The 15299-nt window shown below is 41.6% G+C and overlaps 2 protein-coding genes across 10 annotated transcripts in view; one reads left to right on the forward strand and one right to left on the reverse strand.

Annotated features, from left to right (window-relative positions):
- The window catches only part of TIAM2 (TIAM Rac1 associated GEF 2), a 136679-nt gene that overhangs the window by 115621 nt on the left and 5759 nt on the right, over positions 1 to 15299 (forward strand). For 4 of the 7 annotated variants that reach the window (XM_077149327.1, XM_077149332.1, XM_077149333.1 and 1 more), the window contains 8 exons: positions 2031 to 2210; positions 3837 to 3955; positions 4327 to 4435; positions 5110 to 5168; positions 5740 to 5845; positions 6895 to 6982; positions 7388 to 7542; positions 9252 to 10403. In XM_077149327.1, the coding sequence (XP_077005442.1) occupies positions 2031 to 2210; positions 3837 to 3955; positions 4327 to 4435; positions 5110 to 5168; positions 5740 to 5845; positions 6895 to 6982; positions 7388 to 7542; positions 9252 to 9874 (1439 nt within the window). In that variant the 3' untranslated portion in view covers positions 9875 to 10403. Of the gene's footprint in view, positions 1 to 2030; positions 2211 to 3836; positions 3956 to 4326; positions 4436 to 5109; positions 5169 to 5739; positions 5846 to 6894; positions 6983 to 7387; positions 7543 to 9251; positions 10404 to 15299 lie in introns of those variants that run through there. The other 3 variants (XR_013170834.1, XM_077149330.1, XM_077149328.1) reach the window with 1 other exon arrangement.
- Positions 10465 to 15299, reverse strand: part of TFB1M (transcription factor B1, mitochondrial) — a 104752-nt gene continuing 99917 nt past the window's right edge. For all 3 annotated transcript variants that reach the window (XM_077149341.1, XM_077149339.1, XM_077149342.1), the window contains exons 6-7: positions 12995 to 13122; positions 10465 to 10820 (exon numbers count right to left, since the gene is read on the reverse strand). In XM_077149341.1, the coding sequence (XP_077005456.1) occupies positions 10577 to 10820; positions 12995 to 13122 (372 nt within the window). In that variant the 3' untranslated portion in view covers positions 10465 to 10576. The remainder of the gene's footprint in view (positions 10821 to 12994; positions 13123 to 15299) is intronic.

Raw genomic sequence — 15299 nt, forward strand, 5'->3', positions numbered from 1 at the left:
TGGCTGGGCTTAGGAAGGAAAGCACACCATGTTTTCTTTCACTAACTTTCTCCTTAAGCCTGAGGCACCACTGCAGACAAATCACCACCAAACAACCACAGCCACCACACTCACAAATGTGTTAACTAACATTAAAGCTTCCCTGGTGGAACTGGGGAAACACTCACATTGATCACAGCCCGTAGCCCATTACTGGTCTTTTCATTAAAGTACTTTTCATCTGTCCATACTTTTATTATTTAATATTATTTTATTGGCGCTAACTTAAGACCTTTATTTCTTCAAGCTCAAACACACCTGGATGATCAACCCTCATTTCTTCCCCTGCCCCCTGCTCCCTTCCCTGTTCATGCCAACAGGAACCATTCCTGACAGTGCCGCTTAGGAGGTGTCTAAGCTTTGACAGTGCCGGGTTGGGGTGGGGATGGGTGTGTGTGGCCGGGGTGGGGGTGGGGGGGAGGCAATGAAATGGATGCACTCGGGCTCCAGGAATGGTTCAGCCAATCAGCCCTGACTGGGAAGCTTTTTCAAAGATTTGCTGACAGTAATAACCTCCTTCAGCCATTGGAGCTTGGAGCGGGGGAGGGACCTCATCAAACACCATGACAGCCTCCTCTTGACTTGAATCAGTAAAATCTGTTCTCCTGTTAATAACAATGTTGATATTTACTTTGCACTTATTTAGAGGGTTCTGTATGTTGAACTCTCTTAGTGGCTTCACCAGGGTAACAGCAGCCAAGGTACCTGATAAACGGCAGCTTCTCTGTCTGTCACCGGTTGCTTTGTATAGCATTGTCAGAAAGGATCCAGATGCTGCTCTTTGATGTTTTTTTCCTATTTTTTCTAAAAACCTGGGCAAAGTTTCACCACAGTTTACAAGTTTCTTCTAACATTGATAGTACTTAATCATTTCCCCTGATGCAGCTTTGCCATTTGTTTTAAATCCAGATCTTCATGATGTCCCAGAAGAAAGGGGTCAGGTTTTAAAAATGGAACCCTGAGTGGTGGAGTGCTTCAAATTAACAAGACCTTTAGCTTCTCAATATCCACTCCAAATCCTTCAGTCCCTTTAAATAAGGGTCTGACTCCATTGGCATTTCCTTACCGAGGAACCCTTTCTTCTTGAAGTATGTAAAATAAAAGTATACCACTTGTTTCTCAACTCCTCCTTTGTCATAAAGATGAATTATCTTACCAACACTTGGTCTTGTAATCACATTCAAATGGTAATCAAAATTCAAACTGCATGTGCTTGAAGGTTGTAGATTTTGCCCTTATAAAAGAAACTCGAGCAAAGGGATATCTTTATTCAGCTCTGTTACATTACCAACAGCTGGGAATCAGTGCCAGCTGATGAAACCCAGCGCAGCAGATGTGTGTGCAGTGGCATTCTCAAAACTAAATGCACCTGGGTTCCCATGCACACTCTTGACAGCCCTTGGACGCTGAACAGAGGCACCAGTCATTGCCAAAGGGGGTCCACACACCATGCCTGTGGGATGGGAGCCTCGGCTCTGTGCATTCCAGGAGGTTCAGGCTGTGGAGAGCTGTGGAGGTGAAGGCTGCAGTCCTTATAAATGTATTTTACAGGGAAAAATACATTGCTGTACAAAGAGCCATTACTTGTAGAGAATAAGCAACATGTTGCACTAGCCAGTGGAGAAAATGCTGGTTTATTCTGCAGACTGAATCTTTTGCCTGGTACCACCTAGGGCCAGGAAAACATTGTTTTGTAGCTTTATGCATTGCCTGAAACTCACGCTTTAGGCCACCTATAACACAGTCTCTCCTAGGTATGCATTAAATCATCATACATCCCCAAATTTGGACTCCAGGACTCAGAACTCAACATTCCTCTTTGGAGGATACACTGTATTTCCTAGCATTCATAAGGTTCCTTTGCTCATGAGATTTGTCACAGAGCTGTGATCCTGTATGCCCCATGGGATAGATGTAGGTATTTGACTCATGATGCACTTGGTTTCCTCCTGCTGTGCCCCTCTGAGGGTTTGTTGTTCATTTACTTGTAGCTAAAACTGATAAAGCCTTCAAGGCTTTCCTTGATGCCCGGAACCCCACCAAGCAGCATTCCTCCACGCTGGAGTCTTACCTCATCAAGCCTGTGCAGAGAGTGCTCAAGTATCCTCTGCTGCTGAAGGAGCTCGTGTCCCTAACAGATCACGAAAGCGAAGAGCACTATCACCTGACAGGTAAGTCCCGACCTCGGTCCCTGGTACCAACAGCAGGAGCTGGAGGAGTGGCCTGTCTACCGCCCCCAGGGCCACCAAGTTCCCCTCTCCCCGTGCTTACTTTCATATTTGGAGGCATGTTGTGAAGTTGTACTCGTCGATTGCAGATATGAACTTCATATGTGAAAATAGCTAGATATGTGGCCTTCCCTTTAGAATTGACAAGACGCTTCGGTAAAAATCACCTCATCTGCATAGCTCCGCCTCCCCGCTCCCAAATCCCTCTGGATGGATGATCCATCTCATTTTTAAAAGAAGGCACTTTCAGCTCAGTGAGTTGAAACAAATGACCTCAGGTCGCTTTGCCTGTATCCAGGGCTGCTAGGACCGGAGACCAGGCCTATTTCTGACCACTGTGTGGAGTTTTGGGTTGTCTGCTGCCCAGATGCTGCCGATCAGATGTGCTGGGTAAAGCGCCACCTGGTGGAGACAGAGCAGAGCGCAGCTTGGTCCCAACAACAGATAATGCGTTAGTCTGCGCGTTAGTTCATACATCGTCTGTAACTTCGGAAGTCACTGGCCTAAAAAAATACAATTTGTCAAAAACATAAAGCCCTTTGGTTTGATGATCAATAGGGCATCCCTTCAATAGATGCTATTTGGGATAAAAGGAAATAGTGATTTGCTCCCCACATAGCCAAACTCCTGGAGGTCCAGGTAAACCATGTGTAATAACCAGAGAGAGACACAACCTTGTTAATACATGATAGGACAATAAACCCTGAGAACACTGTAGATTAAATGGCTCCCTTTCCATGACAAGCATAATTTTGTTTCATAAGCAACCAAGACTGAGAATTTTTTGGTATGAAAGCCAAATTCAACAAGCAAATGATACAGATTATAATTAGAATTCAAATGCTGTGTAAAAAAATCATTTTGCACTAAGATGATCTTTCAAAGGTTTCTGTTAAAAAAAAAACAAATTTCCTTCTAAACCTTCTTCTAGCTTAAAATAGTGAATCAGGAGACCAAAGTATGAAAATTACCGAATTTAGAGGTGACCTGAAATTTTGTTTTTTGTCCCTCACATGCCCTTGTGTAAATAATTTTATAAATAAAAAAAAAGGTAGAAATGCAAACAGTTCTGGCAATGAGGCATTAATAGAGACATTTGTATGTTTAATTAAATTCCTGAAGATCATAATTCCAGCAACTGGTCCATAGGGAGAGGTGAAATTTAAAAGTAGGAGTTCTGAGGCTAGGCTTGGGTTTGAATTCTGGTTCTACCCCTTCTTTCTTTCTCTGTAATTCTGGAAAATTACTTTACTTCTTTGTACTTCCATTTTCTCTTCTGTAAAATGGGAATTGTGGAGACTAAATGAGAAGATCCAAATAAAATAGCTCTCCCAGTACCTGCCAAGTAGGAAGCACTCAGTCAGTGTTAGCTCTTATTATTAGTCAGACTTTTTAGACCCTGCCTCGTTCCAAAGAGAATGCAAGAAGGAACTTCTTGCTGTGGTAACCTATATTAGCAGAGACTGCTCCCAGGAGCTGGCTTCAATTTTGAACCCTCTCATGACTGATGTTGGATAGGATTTGAAACAGACCCAAACTCTAACGTTAATATGATTTCCAATTTTGCAGAAGCACTAAAGGCAATGGAAAAAGTAGCCAGCCACATCAATGAGATGCAGAAGATATATGAGGATTATGGGACTGTGTTTGACCAGCTGGTCGCAGAGCAGAGTGGAACTGAGAAGGAGGTGAGTGGGGCTGAGTGCATGTGTTTCCCTGAGGCGTGTGTGACCCTCCAGAATAGGCCACCCTGTTAGGGCTTTCCTGGGAGAAAAATGCTGAAGCTAAACCACGCAATTTAAATGGATTACATTGGCTTAAAAATGTGACCTTCCATCTCATGTGTGTCACATGTATTCTTCACACAGGTTTATGCGTAGCTCCTGTTTTCTGAGTCTCCACTATTTTTTACGGCCCCGTATTTACACGGACCATAAAAGTCAAAGTCACTGTACTTGCGCCTCAGCAGTGACCATAAATGAGTGATCCGTTACCGAGCACAGAGTGATCCAGCCTAGGTCTCCACACCTGCTTCGCATTTTCTGTTTTTACAATATAGGTAACAGAGCTGTCGATGGGAGAGCTTCTGATGCACTCCACGGTTTCCTGGTTGAATCCATTTCTGTCTCTAGGAAAAGGCAGAAAGGACCTTGAGCTCACCGTATTTGGTTAGTAAATGTCAGCTTTTAAATGTCAATTTGTACGTTGAAGAAAAATAGTGACAAGAGGCTGGTAATGAAGAAAGAACTTAAGAAAACCCACTAGTCCAACTAACTCCTGATTTCCAGGAGAAGAATTGCTATCCTGGCTTGTCACTTCACACAGGCAGCCATCAACTATTTAAAAACGCCATCGCTCTGCATACTCATTATCTTTGTTCTCCCTTATGCTGCTAGGCTTGGTGGTTCTCGCCAAGTGTTATAGGAACAGATCTCCTGAGGCTATTTTGAAACCTGCTGTCTTAATAGTTTGCTGAATTTCAAAATGTCTTAATCTTCACTGGGAGCGGGTGGGGCGGGTGGTGGGGGAGCAAGGATAGATAGTGAATTGTCAGTGAAACGAACATCATGTCCTTGGCTTTGAATAAGTAAAGCAAGAATTAAAACAAAAAATCCCACGATCTACTTCAGACAGTAATTTTTAAATAAGCAGGTACTTTTGCAGAATTCAAACGTGACCAGAAGGAAGTACCACGTATTCATTCATGGGTTGGCATGATGAGAGTTTTGAGATTCCCAAGATTGAGAAGCATTGTTCTAGTAAAACATTCAGCTCTAGTTTAACCTCGGAAGAGTCTGTATGGAATAACAAAAGACTTTCCTTTCTCTTTGCCTTTATGTAGTTTTTAAGAGAGCTGTCATATTGGTTTATAAAGAAAACTGCAAACTGAAAAAGAAATTGGTAAGACAAGAATTAGTTTTAATTAAAGCTACCTTTTCCTATGTCTTCCTATTTGTGTTGAACTGAAAAGCCTGAAGTGTCAAAGACTCACTTAAGTTATTTTACTTATCCTTAGACGAACTAATTACTCATGACTTTCTGATTCTCCCTACAGGAGACATCAATGTTAAAAGAAGGTGTAGAAAAAGACTCATATTGGGGCTTAAGCAGAACATCAGCTCATATCCCAGAAAGCAGCCCATGTCTGTTCCAGACGTGCCTTTTACCTTCACTCAGAAAAAGGAAATATAATTTAGAAACCTAGTGGTAGATATTAGAAGCCATCAGCTTACCTTGCAGGATGATAGGGACATTGAAGGCTTCATTGGCACTCTTGATCGGAGACCTAGATCTCTCTGCCCCCAAAACCCCATCCCTGCCCCGTTGCCCCCAGCCTGTAAGCGCCTGGAGACCTGGGTACAGGCCTGCTCCATTTGTGCCCTAAACACACAGAAGCTTCCACTCACTGTAAACGTGTCCTCCCTGGGGAGAGCTTTCTCTAACACTTTTCTTGATGGGTTTCCTATTACAGCCCTCGAATTCTCGGCCTGCACATAACTCTGCTGACTTGGATCCATTTAAGTTTCGCTGGTTGATCCCCATATCTGCGCTTCAAGTGAGGCTGGGGAATACAGCAGGTAACTGTTCTGTGTAGTACAATACCAGGAAAAAAACATTTCAAGAGACCCACTTGAATTGTGAAATGAAAAAGTAGAAAGGACACGGGGGATCATTTTGGTGTCTTTTATTTGCTACACACAGAAATGAAGACAAGATGTTTCATTAGACTTTTGAAGACACTAGACACCATTGGATTGCTTTCCTTTCCTAATACTGCTCTTCATTCTTTCCTTATTTTCGCTCTCAACTGTTTTTTTACCATTTTCCATTCTGCCTACTATCTTTTTTTTTTAGCATGGGCAGGCACCAGGAATCAAACCCATGTCTCTGGCATGGCAGGCAAGAATTCTGCCACTGAGCCACGGTCGCACAGCCTTCTGCCTACTATCTTTTATATCCTAAAATCTGCTAAAGAAACAAAGGTCCCCAAATTAAATTTTCACAAATTTAGACATACTAGAACATTCCTTAAGGTTAGGCAATATTGCAAATACTATTAAAAAAAAGAAGAAAAAGTCTTTGGCCTTGGAAGTGTTCAGAGATCCTTCTAGAATAACCATGTTCTAGTAATAGTGCCTTGGGTGATAGAAATGAGCAAAAGACAGAAGCATGGAGTTATGCCCCTGGAGTCTAAGTTACTTTTAAGTCCCCTAGCACATGACTGAATTAGGGCTGGCCCCTTCCACCTCAAGCCCCTGCATATCTGACTGGCCTTTTCAAGGAGTGGGCAGAATTCCAAAGGTGGGCTGACGCACAGTGCCCATTTAACCTCTTTCCCAAAGAGATGGAATTCACGAGCAGGGAAAAAGCAAGTTAGGGTGGATGGGAAACTTCAGGAGGAGGTTTTAATAAGGTGCAGCTAAAAACATTTAACTTTTTGTAACTGGTTGTGAAAATCACGTATATAGTAGATAAGCCATAGAAGAAAATGAGAAGAGTCAGAATTAAGAATGTTTGACTATAGGGAAATCAATGGCTCCTGACTTTTAAACTTTATGTCTTTTTCACCACAGCAGTTGTCTTTAGTAAAAGTTGTAGATTCTTGTTTTCATTTCCTTTTACACAGGGACAGAAAATAATTCCATTTGGGAGCTGATCCATACGAAGTCAGAAATAGAAGGACGGCCAGAGACTATCTTTCAGTTGTGTTGCAGGTATGACTGATTTCCAAAATTAGAACCAATGGAAATAAGATTGAATAATGTTCTCTTTAAAAAGGGCAGTTTATTTGTAATGCTTTCCTTAGCTTCAATGACATCAGAGTCGTCACAGTTCCCCTCCCTACTTCCCAAAAGACAACAAGGGTTCTAGTAGAAGGTGAAGGGTACAGTGATTAAAATATATATCCAAATCTTAGTGCTTGAAGAAGCTTCAAGGCTGATCATTTCTCTCCCCTTCTCTGAGGAAACCAGGGCACACAGAGGTTGGTGACTGGTGGTCAGGCTGGCCTGGAACGAGCCTCTGCCCAGGACTTCTGCAAGGACGAGGGGTATGGGGGCAAAGCCCTGTGGACAGTCTGGGTCCTAAAGCTGTTTCTGTCCCCTTCCTGCACCCTACAGTGACTGTGAGAGCAAGACCAACATTGTAAAAGTGATTCGTTCCATTCTGAGGGAGAACTTCAGGCGTCACATAAAGTGTGACTTACCCCTGGAGAAAGGCTGTAAGGATCGCCTGGTACCTCTTAAGAATCGTGTTCCTGTTTCAGCCAAATTAGGTGAGTAGTTTGCTGGGTTTATGTTGATTCAATGAAACATTATAAGCTTCTCTAAAGGATAGATGGTCTTCTAATAAAGCTGCAAATAATCACTTCATAAATTATCAGGGGTAACTTACAAGCTCTAAAACAGAAACCCAAATATACAGAGTGACGTGAAAAGTCAGTGGAGACGTTTTACTTTTAAGAGACCTTAAAAAAGCCCCTTGTTCCCTTCCCAGATGAACCTTTTATGAAATATAACCACCACTAAACCCCATATTCCCCATCTTATCATCAGCTGACATGGTCTATACTGCTTTATCTGTTTCTTCCACTAAAATGGAAATGAATATAGAGACTTTTTGTTCACTCTAGTTTCTCCAGTCCTAAAACAGCACTAGGCACCTGGGAGACATGCAGTACTTTAATGAATTAAGCCCAAGAAACCTAATAGTCTTATTCTTACCAGTCAGGAAGTCAGCAGGTATAAAACCCTCCATATCATGCTGCTCTTAGACTTTCTGTCTGTTTCAAAAATGTCAGCTTGAATTTTCAGAGCTGAATTTTCAGATACCGTTCTGTATTAACAATATCCTTGTTCCTGTTTTTTTGTTTTACAAGAGGTATGATAATCTCTTTACATTTACTGTATATTTTCTAATTGTCCTTTATCGCCCAAATAACCATGGCCTTCAAAAATAAAAATACAGGTTTTGCCTATAAAAACACTGATGCTTGAGAGCTCCCTCTTTTTCCTAATGACAAAGGAATTAAACGCATACACACACAATAAATACTCATAATATTTAATTTCTGGAAATTGGTTAGAAATTCCAGGAGAAAGAATTCTCTTGAGAGAGAAAAAGCATTATTTCTATTTTTAATTGAGCAGCAAGGAAGAGAGACTCGATGGGAAGATGGACACGGAAATGTGGCGTAATCTTGATGATCACATTGTAAATTGTTAGTGAAAGGAACCTCAATTTAACTACTACATTCCCAATTTAAACATTGGCAGAGCAGGAATCCTGGCTCCTTATAACAGTTTTTTCTGGCCTATCTAAATAATTTCGTTTCAGTAACAAGCCATCTAAGAACACCAAGCCCCCAATTTGAAATTTCAAAAAAAAATCTGTGCTTGCAGGTTCAGATAGTTGGTTATCTAAGGCAGATGAAAATGTGAAGTAATTAAGACCATTTCTTAGTTTTCTAGTGCTGCCTTTAACAAAGTACCAAAAACTAGATGGCATAAACAAAAGATTTATTGTCTTACGGTTCTGGGGACCAGGAGTCTGAAATCAAGGTGTCGACAGCGCCATGTTCCTCTGAGGTCTGTAGGATTTTGTGAGCAGCTTGCCTGCAATCCTTGGCATTCCTTGGCCTGTGGCGTAACTGGGTCTTTGCCTCCGTTGTCTCATGACCGTCTGTCTTCTCTGTGTCCAAATTTCCTTTCCTTATAAGGGTCCCAGTCACAGTGGATTTAGGGCTCACTCTTCTCCAGTATGACCTCATCTTAACTAATAACATCTTCAGTCGTCCAAGATGTTTCCCCATTTCCAAATAGGATCGCATGCCTGGGATCATGGGCTAGGAGTTGAACGTGTCTTCTGGGGGGACACAGTTCTATCCAATAGCAGCCATTAAATCTTACAGCCTACAGGGCAAAATTGTACGCTGTGTAATTCCGTTTCTGGATGTTAAGGGGAAATGTGCTTTTGTGATTGCAGCTTCATCCAGATCCTTAAAGGTACTTAAGAGCTCCTCCAGCAGTGAATGGGCCGGCGAGCCCGGCAAAGGCAACTCGCTGGATTCGGACGAGGGCAGCCTGAGCAGCAGCACACCAAGCAGCGGCGGCCTTGTGGCCGGGAGCGGGCGGGACGCGAAGAGCGCGTCCCCAGGGAAGCACGCGCAGACAAGCTTGGCAGACCTTTCGGATGGTCTCATCAAGGAAAGCGACATCCTGAGTGATGAGGAGGATGACTACCACCACGCCCTGAGACAGGCCAGCCCGACCAAGGACATCGAGATTCGGTTCCAGAGGCTGAGGATCTCGGAGGACCCCACTGCTCACCCCGTGGAACCGCAGCCGGGGCAGGGCCAGGGGGGTGGGGAACACCCCAAACTGGTCCGCGGGCATTTCTGCCCCATCAAACGGAAAGCAAATAGCACCAAAAGGAACAGAGGAACTTTGCTGAAGACGCAGGCGCGTCACCAGTCCCTCGACAGTCAATCTGAAAATGCTAGCATCGACTTCAGTTGCGTTATTGAGCGAGAATTCAGTGTCCAGAGTTTAACATCTGTAGTCAGCGAGGAGTGTTTTTACGAAACAGAGAGCCACGGAAAGTCATAGTACCATTGCAGTGCCGACGTGAGTTAAATTGCTCATCTTACTTTTAAACTGGTGGTAAAAGTGGAAATTGCAGACACACTACTCTGTTATTGGATTTTATGCAGTATACACTTTTCCACAAAGTAGTTGTAAAGATTTAAGTTATTTTAATTTATTGTAGATCAGAAAACTAGATTAAGCTGGTCAGAATCTGTAAATTACTCAGTGTATACCCCTTTTGAGCAGGTATCAAAATGTTTAGAATCCTTAAAATAAAATTGCCTTCTAATTATTTTAAGTTAATGCGGAAAAACTAAGGTGTGGAAGTTGTGATTCATAGCTTTTAAAAAGGTCTTTTTTTTCCAATCCTCTGGGCATTTTCTTTCAGCTGTTAGTTTTTGCTTTATTTAAAGCATATTTAAGTTATTTTAATGTGGTTTAGGGGCACAATGTATAGATATTTCATTTTTGTAAGGTTGTAATAGATGCTGTTTATACTAAATATGTCATAACTATGCAGTATACATATTAAAAAAAAACTTGTACTGTACCTTATTTGATTATATTTATTTTCTCTACCAAACTGTTCAGTAAAAGGAAAATATGCCATATCTGGTAAATGGTATTTTTATTCTGTAGAAGACAAAAGAATATACATTTAAGATGGTCGGTTGGCATTGTGAAAATCAACATTCTTTAGGTTGTGGGCACCTAAAGTAGCTGCTAGAGTCTGTAGCTCTCCGTATCATCCCCTTTTCCCGGATCTGTGCCTTTACTGTGCCTGAGTTCTTCTCTGAAGTTATAAGTGAAGAGGAGTGGATCTTCATCACACATTCTTCTGTACACATCACAAAGGCTTTTAAAATGGGACAGAGAAAGCTGATGGGGCCGAAGAGTTGGGTCCACATCTGCCAACTGTAACAGTTTTCCAGTGCTCTCTAAGCGCTGAGTTTCAGGGAATAACATTCTGAGGGGAAGAGAAGACAAAATCTTATTTAAGAAATTTTGTGAATCAAGACGCTTCCTTCCAACCTCATTTGAAAATGAGCTGCTTCGCAACAATGCCTCCACCTGAGAAGATGGCAGAGGCTGTTAGAGGCTAACAGGGAAGGACCTCAAGTTGTATTGCTAGGCACGTTTACAACAGCCCATGGCGGCAGATCTAATCTGACTTGTAGGTAGGTGACTGTGTGTGTCCACAATGGGGACATTTTTCCAAAGATAAAATGATATGGGTACCTTCAAGTTAAGTTTAAAGTATCATCTGCTCAGCTGTTTTCTTATTTAGATTTGATTTGCCTCAAAATTTGATGAGCAAGTTGTCTGTATTATGTCTTGCATGACAATTCACCAGGTTTTACTCTCTACAATGTGAACTTATCAGCTTATGTAACTCTTTCCCCCAAAATACTGACTTTTCTTTGCAAGATTAGAAAACAGTTGATGTGAAAATACGAAGTTATTTTTTTCTTTAAGTAGTTTGAAGCAGCTTGTATGAAGAGTCTTAAAATTAACTTTTGAAGTATGTAGTATGAATTTCATCTGACTAAATTGGATCATTTTTTTAAAAATGAGCAGGGAAACTGATAGAAACATTGCAAAGCTACTCTTGGATTCTGTTTTCTTCTTTTGAGTCCCAGAGGTGCTGTAAAGTTCATCCAAAGGGCTTGGAGGATGTCACTGCTATTGAGATGGAGTGTTCCATATGGGCTAGTGTTCTCACTAGGCACGGCACATTTTCCATGCATCAAGGTTTTGGAACCAAACCATGAGTCTGGTTTCATGGCCATGATGGCCTGACCAAGGTTTCTCACATTTGGTACAGACATGGGGGGTGGCTGACTGAAGACACCGTCAGAGCTGAGTCAGACAATTTGTTTCACATCTGTACAGGGGACTGTGAACAGGAAATGAAAGGGATTGCCATGGGAACACTAAGGGCAGCTCTAGGCTCAAGTCAATTCCAGGATTTCCAAGTATGGGATGTACCTTCTGTGATTTTCTTTGTGTGTTAGGGCCATTGCATACAGGAACAGTGTTACATGCTCTGTGGTTAAGAGCGAATGAAATTCAGCTCATATCTACTCACCCTGTAGGGTGTCCTGGCTGGGGCTGTAGCCCACCAGAGGGGTCCCTTTTTCTAATCTGCACATAGACAGCCAGTGGAATCCTTGTCACTAACTCTGCACCTAAACTCTGCTAGAGAAAGAATAAGTACCTGGGAAAGTAGAAACATAATCTAATTGGAGCCAACATCTGGCAGGTTGATTTCAGGTACCTGAAATTTCGAAGTGTGTTTGTGGATTACAGTTGCCTGGTTGGTACTGAAAAAATCTCACATGCTAAAGGGACTTCACATCTCTTTAGGGAAGGTTAACGTGGAGCTGTGTAGGGGTTTTGGAAATGAGAAAGATGTGTCTCCAAAGCTGAGTCTATAAAGAGCTAAACTTTAAATGGAACTCTTTTCACTTCCCTGTCTTCTTAAACAAACTATCAATGAGCCTAACTAAACATTCTTGATTGTCACTGGATATAAAATATCACTGTGATCTCTTCAAGGCTCTTGCTATAGGTGGACTCTAACCTCCACACTCTGCCTTGTTGCCCGGCTTGTGCCATGTGCCCATACATAGCAGCATGCTCTGATGGAAGATACCAACTAGAAGCCAGAAGATGTGTTAGGCTGCTGTGGGCTTTCTCACCAGGAGAAGAAAGCATGATGGAAGAAAAGAGCACTCCATGAAATGAAATTGTGCCTGCACACTGCCAGTGACATCTGTTTAGCTGCCCAGAAATGAACTTTGCTTCCTAGTTCTCAAGGGTGATCTTCAAGAAGAAGTATAACAACTCGGGAGAAGGAAGCATTTTTAAAACCCATTTAGTCTGAGTCCTGATAGAGAAACCACAACCTCCCCAAAAGAGTCATCATAAATGTGCAATTGTCAGTTATGGGTTATACTTATAAAAAAAAAAAAGCTATATATGGCATCTGAGGTTAAATCAAGGTTTTGTGTTTCCTCAATGGCAGCCAAGTTTTGTTCATCACCAAGAAAAGTATTCACAGATAGCTTTGAGAATCATAAAGTGCTTGAGGAGTTTATAAAGATGACTGCTGAAAGGAAGAGAAGAAAGGCATCTTACCCAAGCCCTCGATAGCAGTATTTCCTTCGGAACTGAAATGCATTCTGCACAACTTTTTCCACCAGCTTGAATGGCTGCTCGATCTTGGGTTGGACCAAGGGAGTGAAGTGCACCACTCCCACATCCACCTTTGTTGTGAGGAAAGAGATATCACTTTGTACCATGAGATAAAATGATTAAACAATTTATCATCTTAGAACACAGAAGGATGAGTCACCAAGAGTGTATTTTTCATAAGTAAACATTCATACACACTGTGGCTGAAACTTTCCTAGGTATGCATGATGCCTACACTTGGAGTTGAGACAACTCAAAAAGAGCAGAGTTGGCTGCATCTATTTTTCATTACAATTGGTTCTGTAATGAAATTGACTAGGCCTGTGCTTCAGGGTTGCTTGGTTTTAAATGCAGCTTTACAAAGACGTTTTAAAATAACTCCAAGTAATCACTGAAGCAGTCAAATAATAACATCAGGATATTTTATTTAGCTTTAGAATGCATGAAAAATAAGCTGCAGTAGCAGTTTTGACTGTAAGGCAAGGCTTCAAAACAGAGAGTAGGTAGGGTGCCCCCAAGGGACCAGCTGGTGCTAAACTCCCCAGAAAGAAGCTATTAGGACATCACCTATTTTGGGCACAGACACTGATTAATTAGTGGGACTGAATTCATGAGCGCAGTCAGCATAGACATCAGCCTTCTGGTAGTAACTTTAAATGCCATAGAAGGCCTGGGCAAGATCCAAATGGAAACCACCCAAAATGTCAGTGTTGAAAGTGGTAGGCTGTTACCAGCTATTGAAATTTTTTAGTTATCAGAAGATAAAAACTTCTCAAGCATATCTGAGATTTTAAATCAAGTTGTAAAACCCTGCACAGATACAGCAGTACCCCATGTGAACTGTATGCAGCAGCAGACTTCTAAAGTTTAAATGTAATTTTGATGCCTGGTCAAGTTGGTTAACATCATATTGTACCTAAAAGGAAACTTTCATTCATAATCAAATACAGTTATTATTTAAGGGGGGATTCTATAGAACTCAAAGTAAATAAAGCCCCTCCAGAATTTCTTTCTATTTTTGTGGGGGAAAAAAAAATCCTCTCCTCCTCCTCACAAAAGTTCTACTCTGAAGGACAGAGGTCATTTTCTCTAGAACCATAGGAAAGCTCTTGTTAACTATGGTAACAGATACAAAATGATTTTTACTTATAATTGAATGCTTATTTAAAATTACAACTATTATTTTTCTTCCTTGAGTCTTAAATCTACTAAAAGTTTTGATTGCAAAACCGAAATAAGTTAGTACAAAGGTACTAGAATGCACTTAAAATATTCAACTTCATTTTTGATGGCACCTTTCCAAACCTGGTCTATTGTATACCAAGATGACTTACTAAAATTTCAAATTAAAGGATTTATAATTATTTCAAAGCAATTTGTCTCTCAAACCTATCATAACATCAATGCTAAGAGTATATTTCACATATGAGTAGCTTGGCCACAACAGGCCTGAAAGCAGATGGTTTGTTTTCCAATCCAGGGTGTCAGGGACACAACTGGTTACAAGCTCAAAACAGCAACTTGGTGTCTCAAGGGACCTGGGGTAAGAAGCTATTAAATCTCAATCTTAGATGTAAATCAGTATGATACGTGAAGAACACTGAAGAACCTATGACCCATTTTCTGACTTTGAGGTGCATGCCCAAGAGTTAAATAACTTCCATTTGACACGACACAGAAACAACAATGGCCATTGTGTAGACCATGGCCTGGTCTAACTTCAATACCTGCCAGGTGTCCAGCCAGGCAGACTGCCAATGGTGGGCTGTGGGAGTGGTGCAGACCAAGAGAGAGATGGCAGAGAGGAAAAACAATGAAGTAACTATTTAATCAGTCAAGATACAGCATGACAGGGAGATGAGGAATGGTGAGGAAAAGAGAGGAGTTTGGGGAAATACGAAGACTTTAATATGAATTCAAAGGTCAAAATTCAAAGAATAGATAACTGATGGCAGTGTCATGCAGACATGGCTAGTTGGAATGGGAAGGACTCCAGGAGCAAGAGCTAGGACTGGATTTGGGGGTTGTTAGCACCACCTGATTGGAACACAGGAGATCAGAAGACTGGGAAAGCCACATTCAGGGCCAGGGGAAAGGACAGCATAGGAGAGGCCACCGGGAATGTTTAACTCCTATTTATTCTTCAGGGACATGCCCTGAGCTCATGACTGTTAAAGGCCCCATAGTACAACTTCCTTAGGTGATGACAATGGAGTCGGAAGTCATTAATGCCTAGAATACAAATTAT

The sequence above is a fragment of the Tamandua tetradactyla genome, chromosome 2 (assembly GCF_023851605.1).
Source record: "Tamandua tetradactyla isolate mTamTet1 chromosome 2, mTamTet1.pri, whole genome shotgun sequence".
Lineage (NCBI taxonomy): Eukaryota > Metazoa > Chordata > Mammalia > Pilosa > Myrmecophagidae > Tamandua > Tamandua tetradactyla.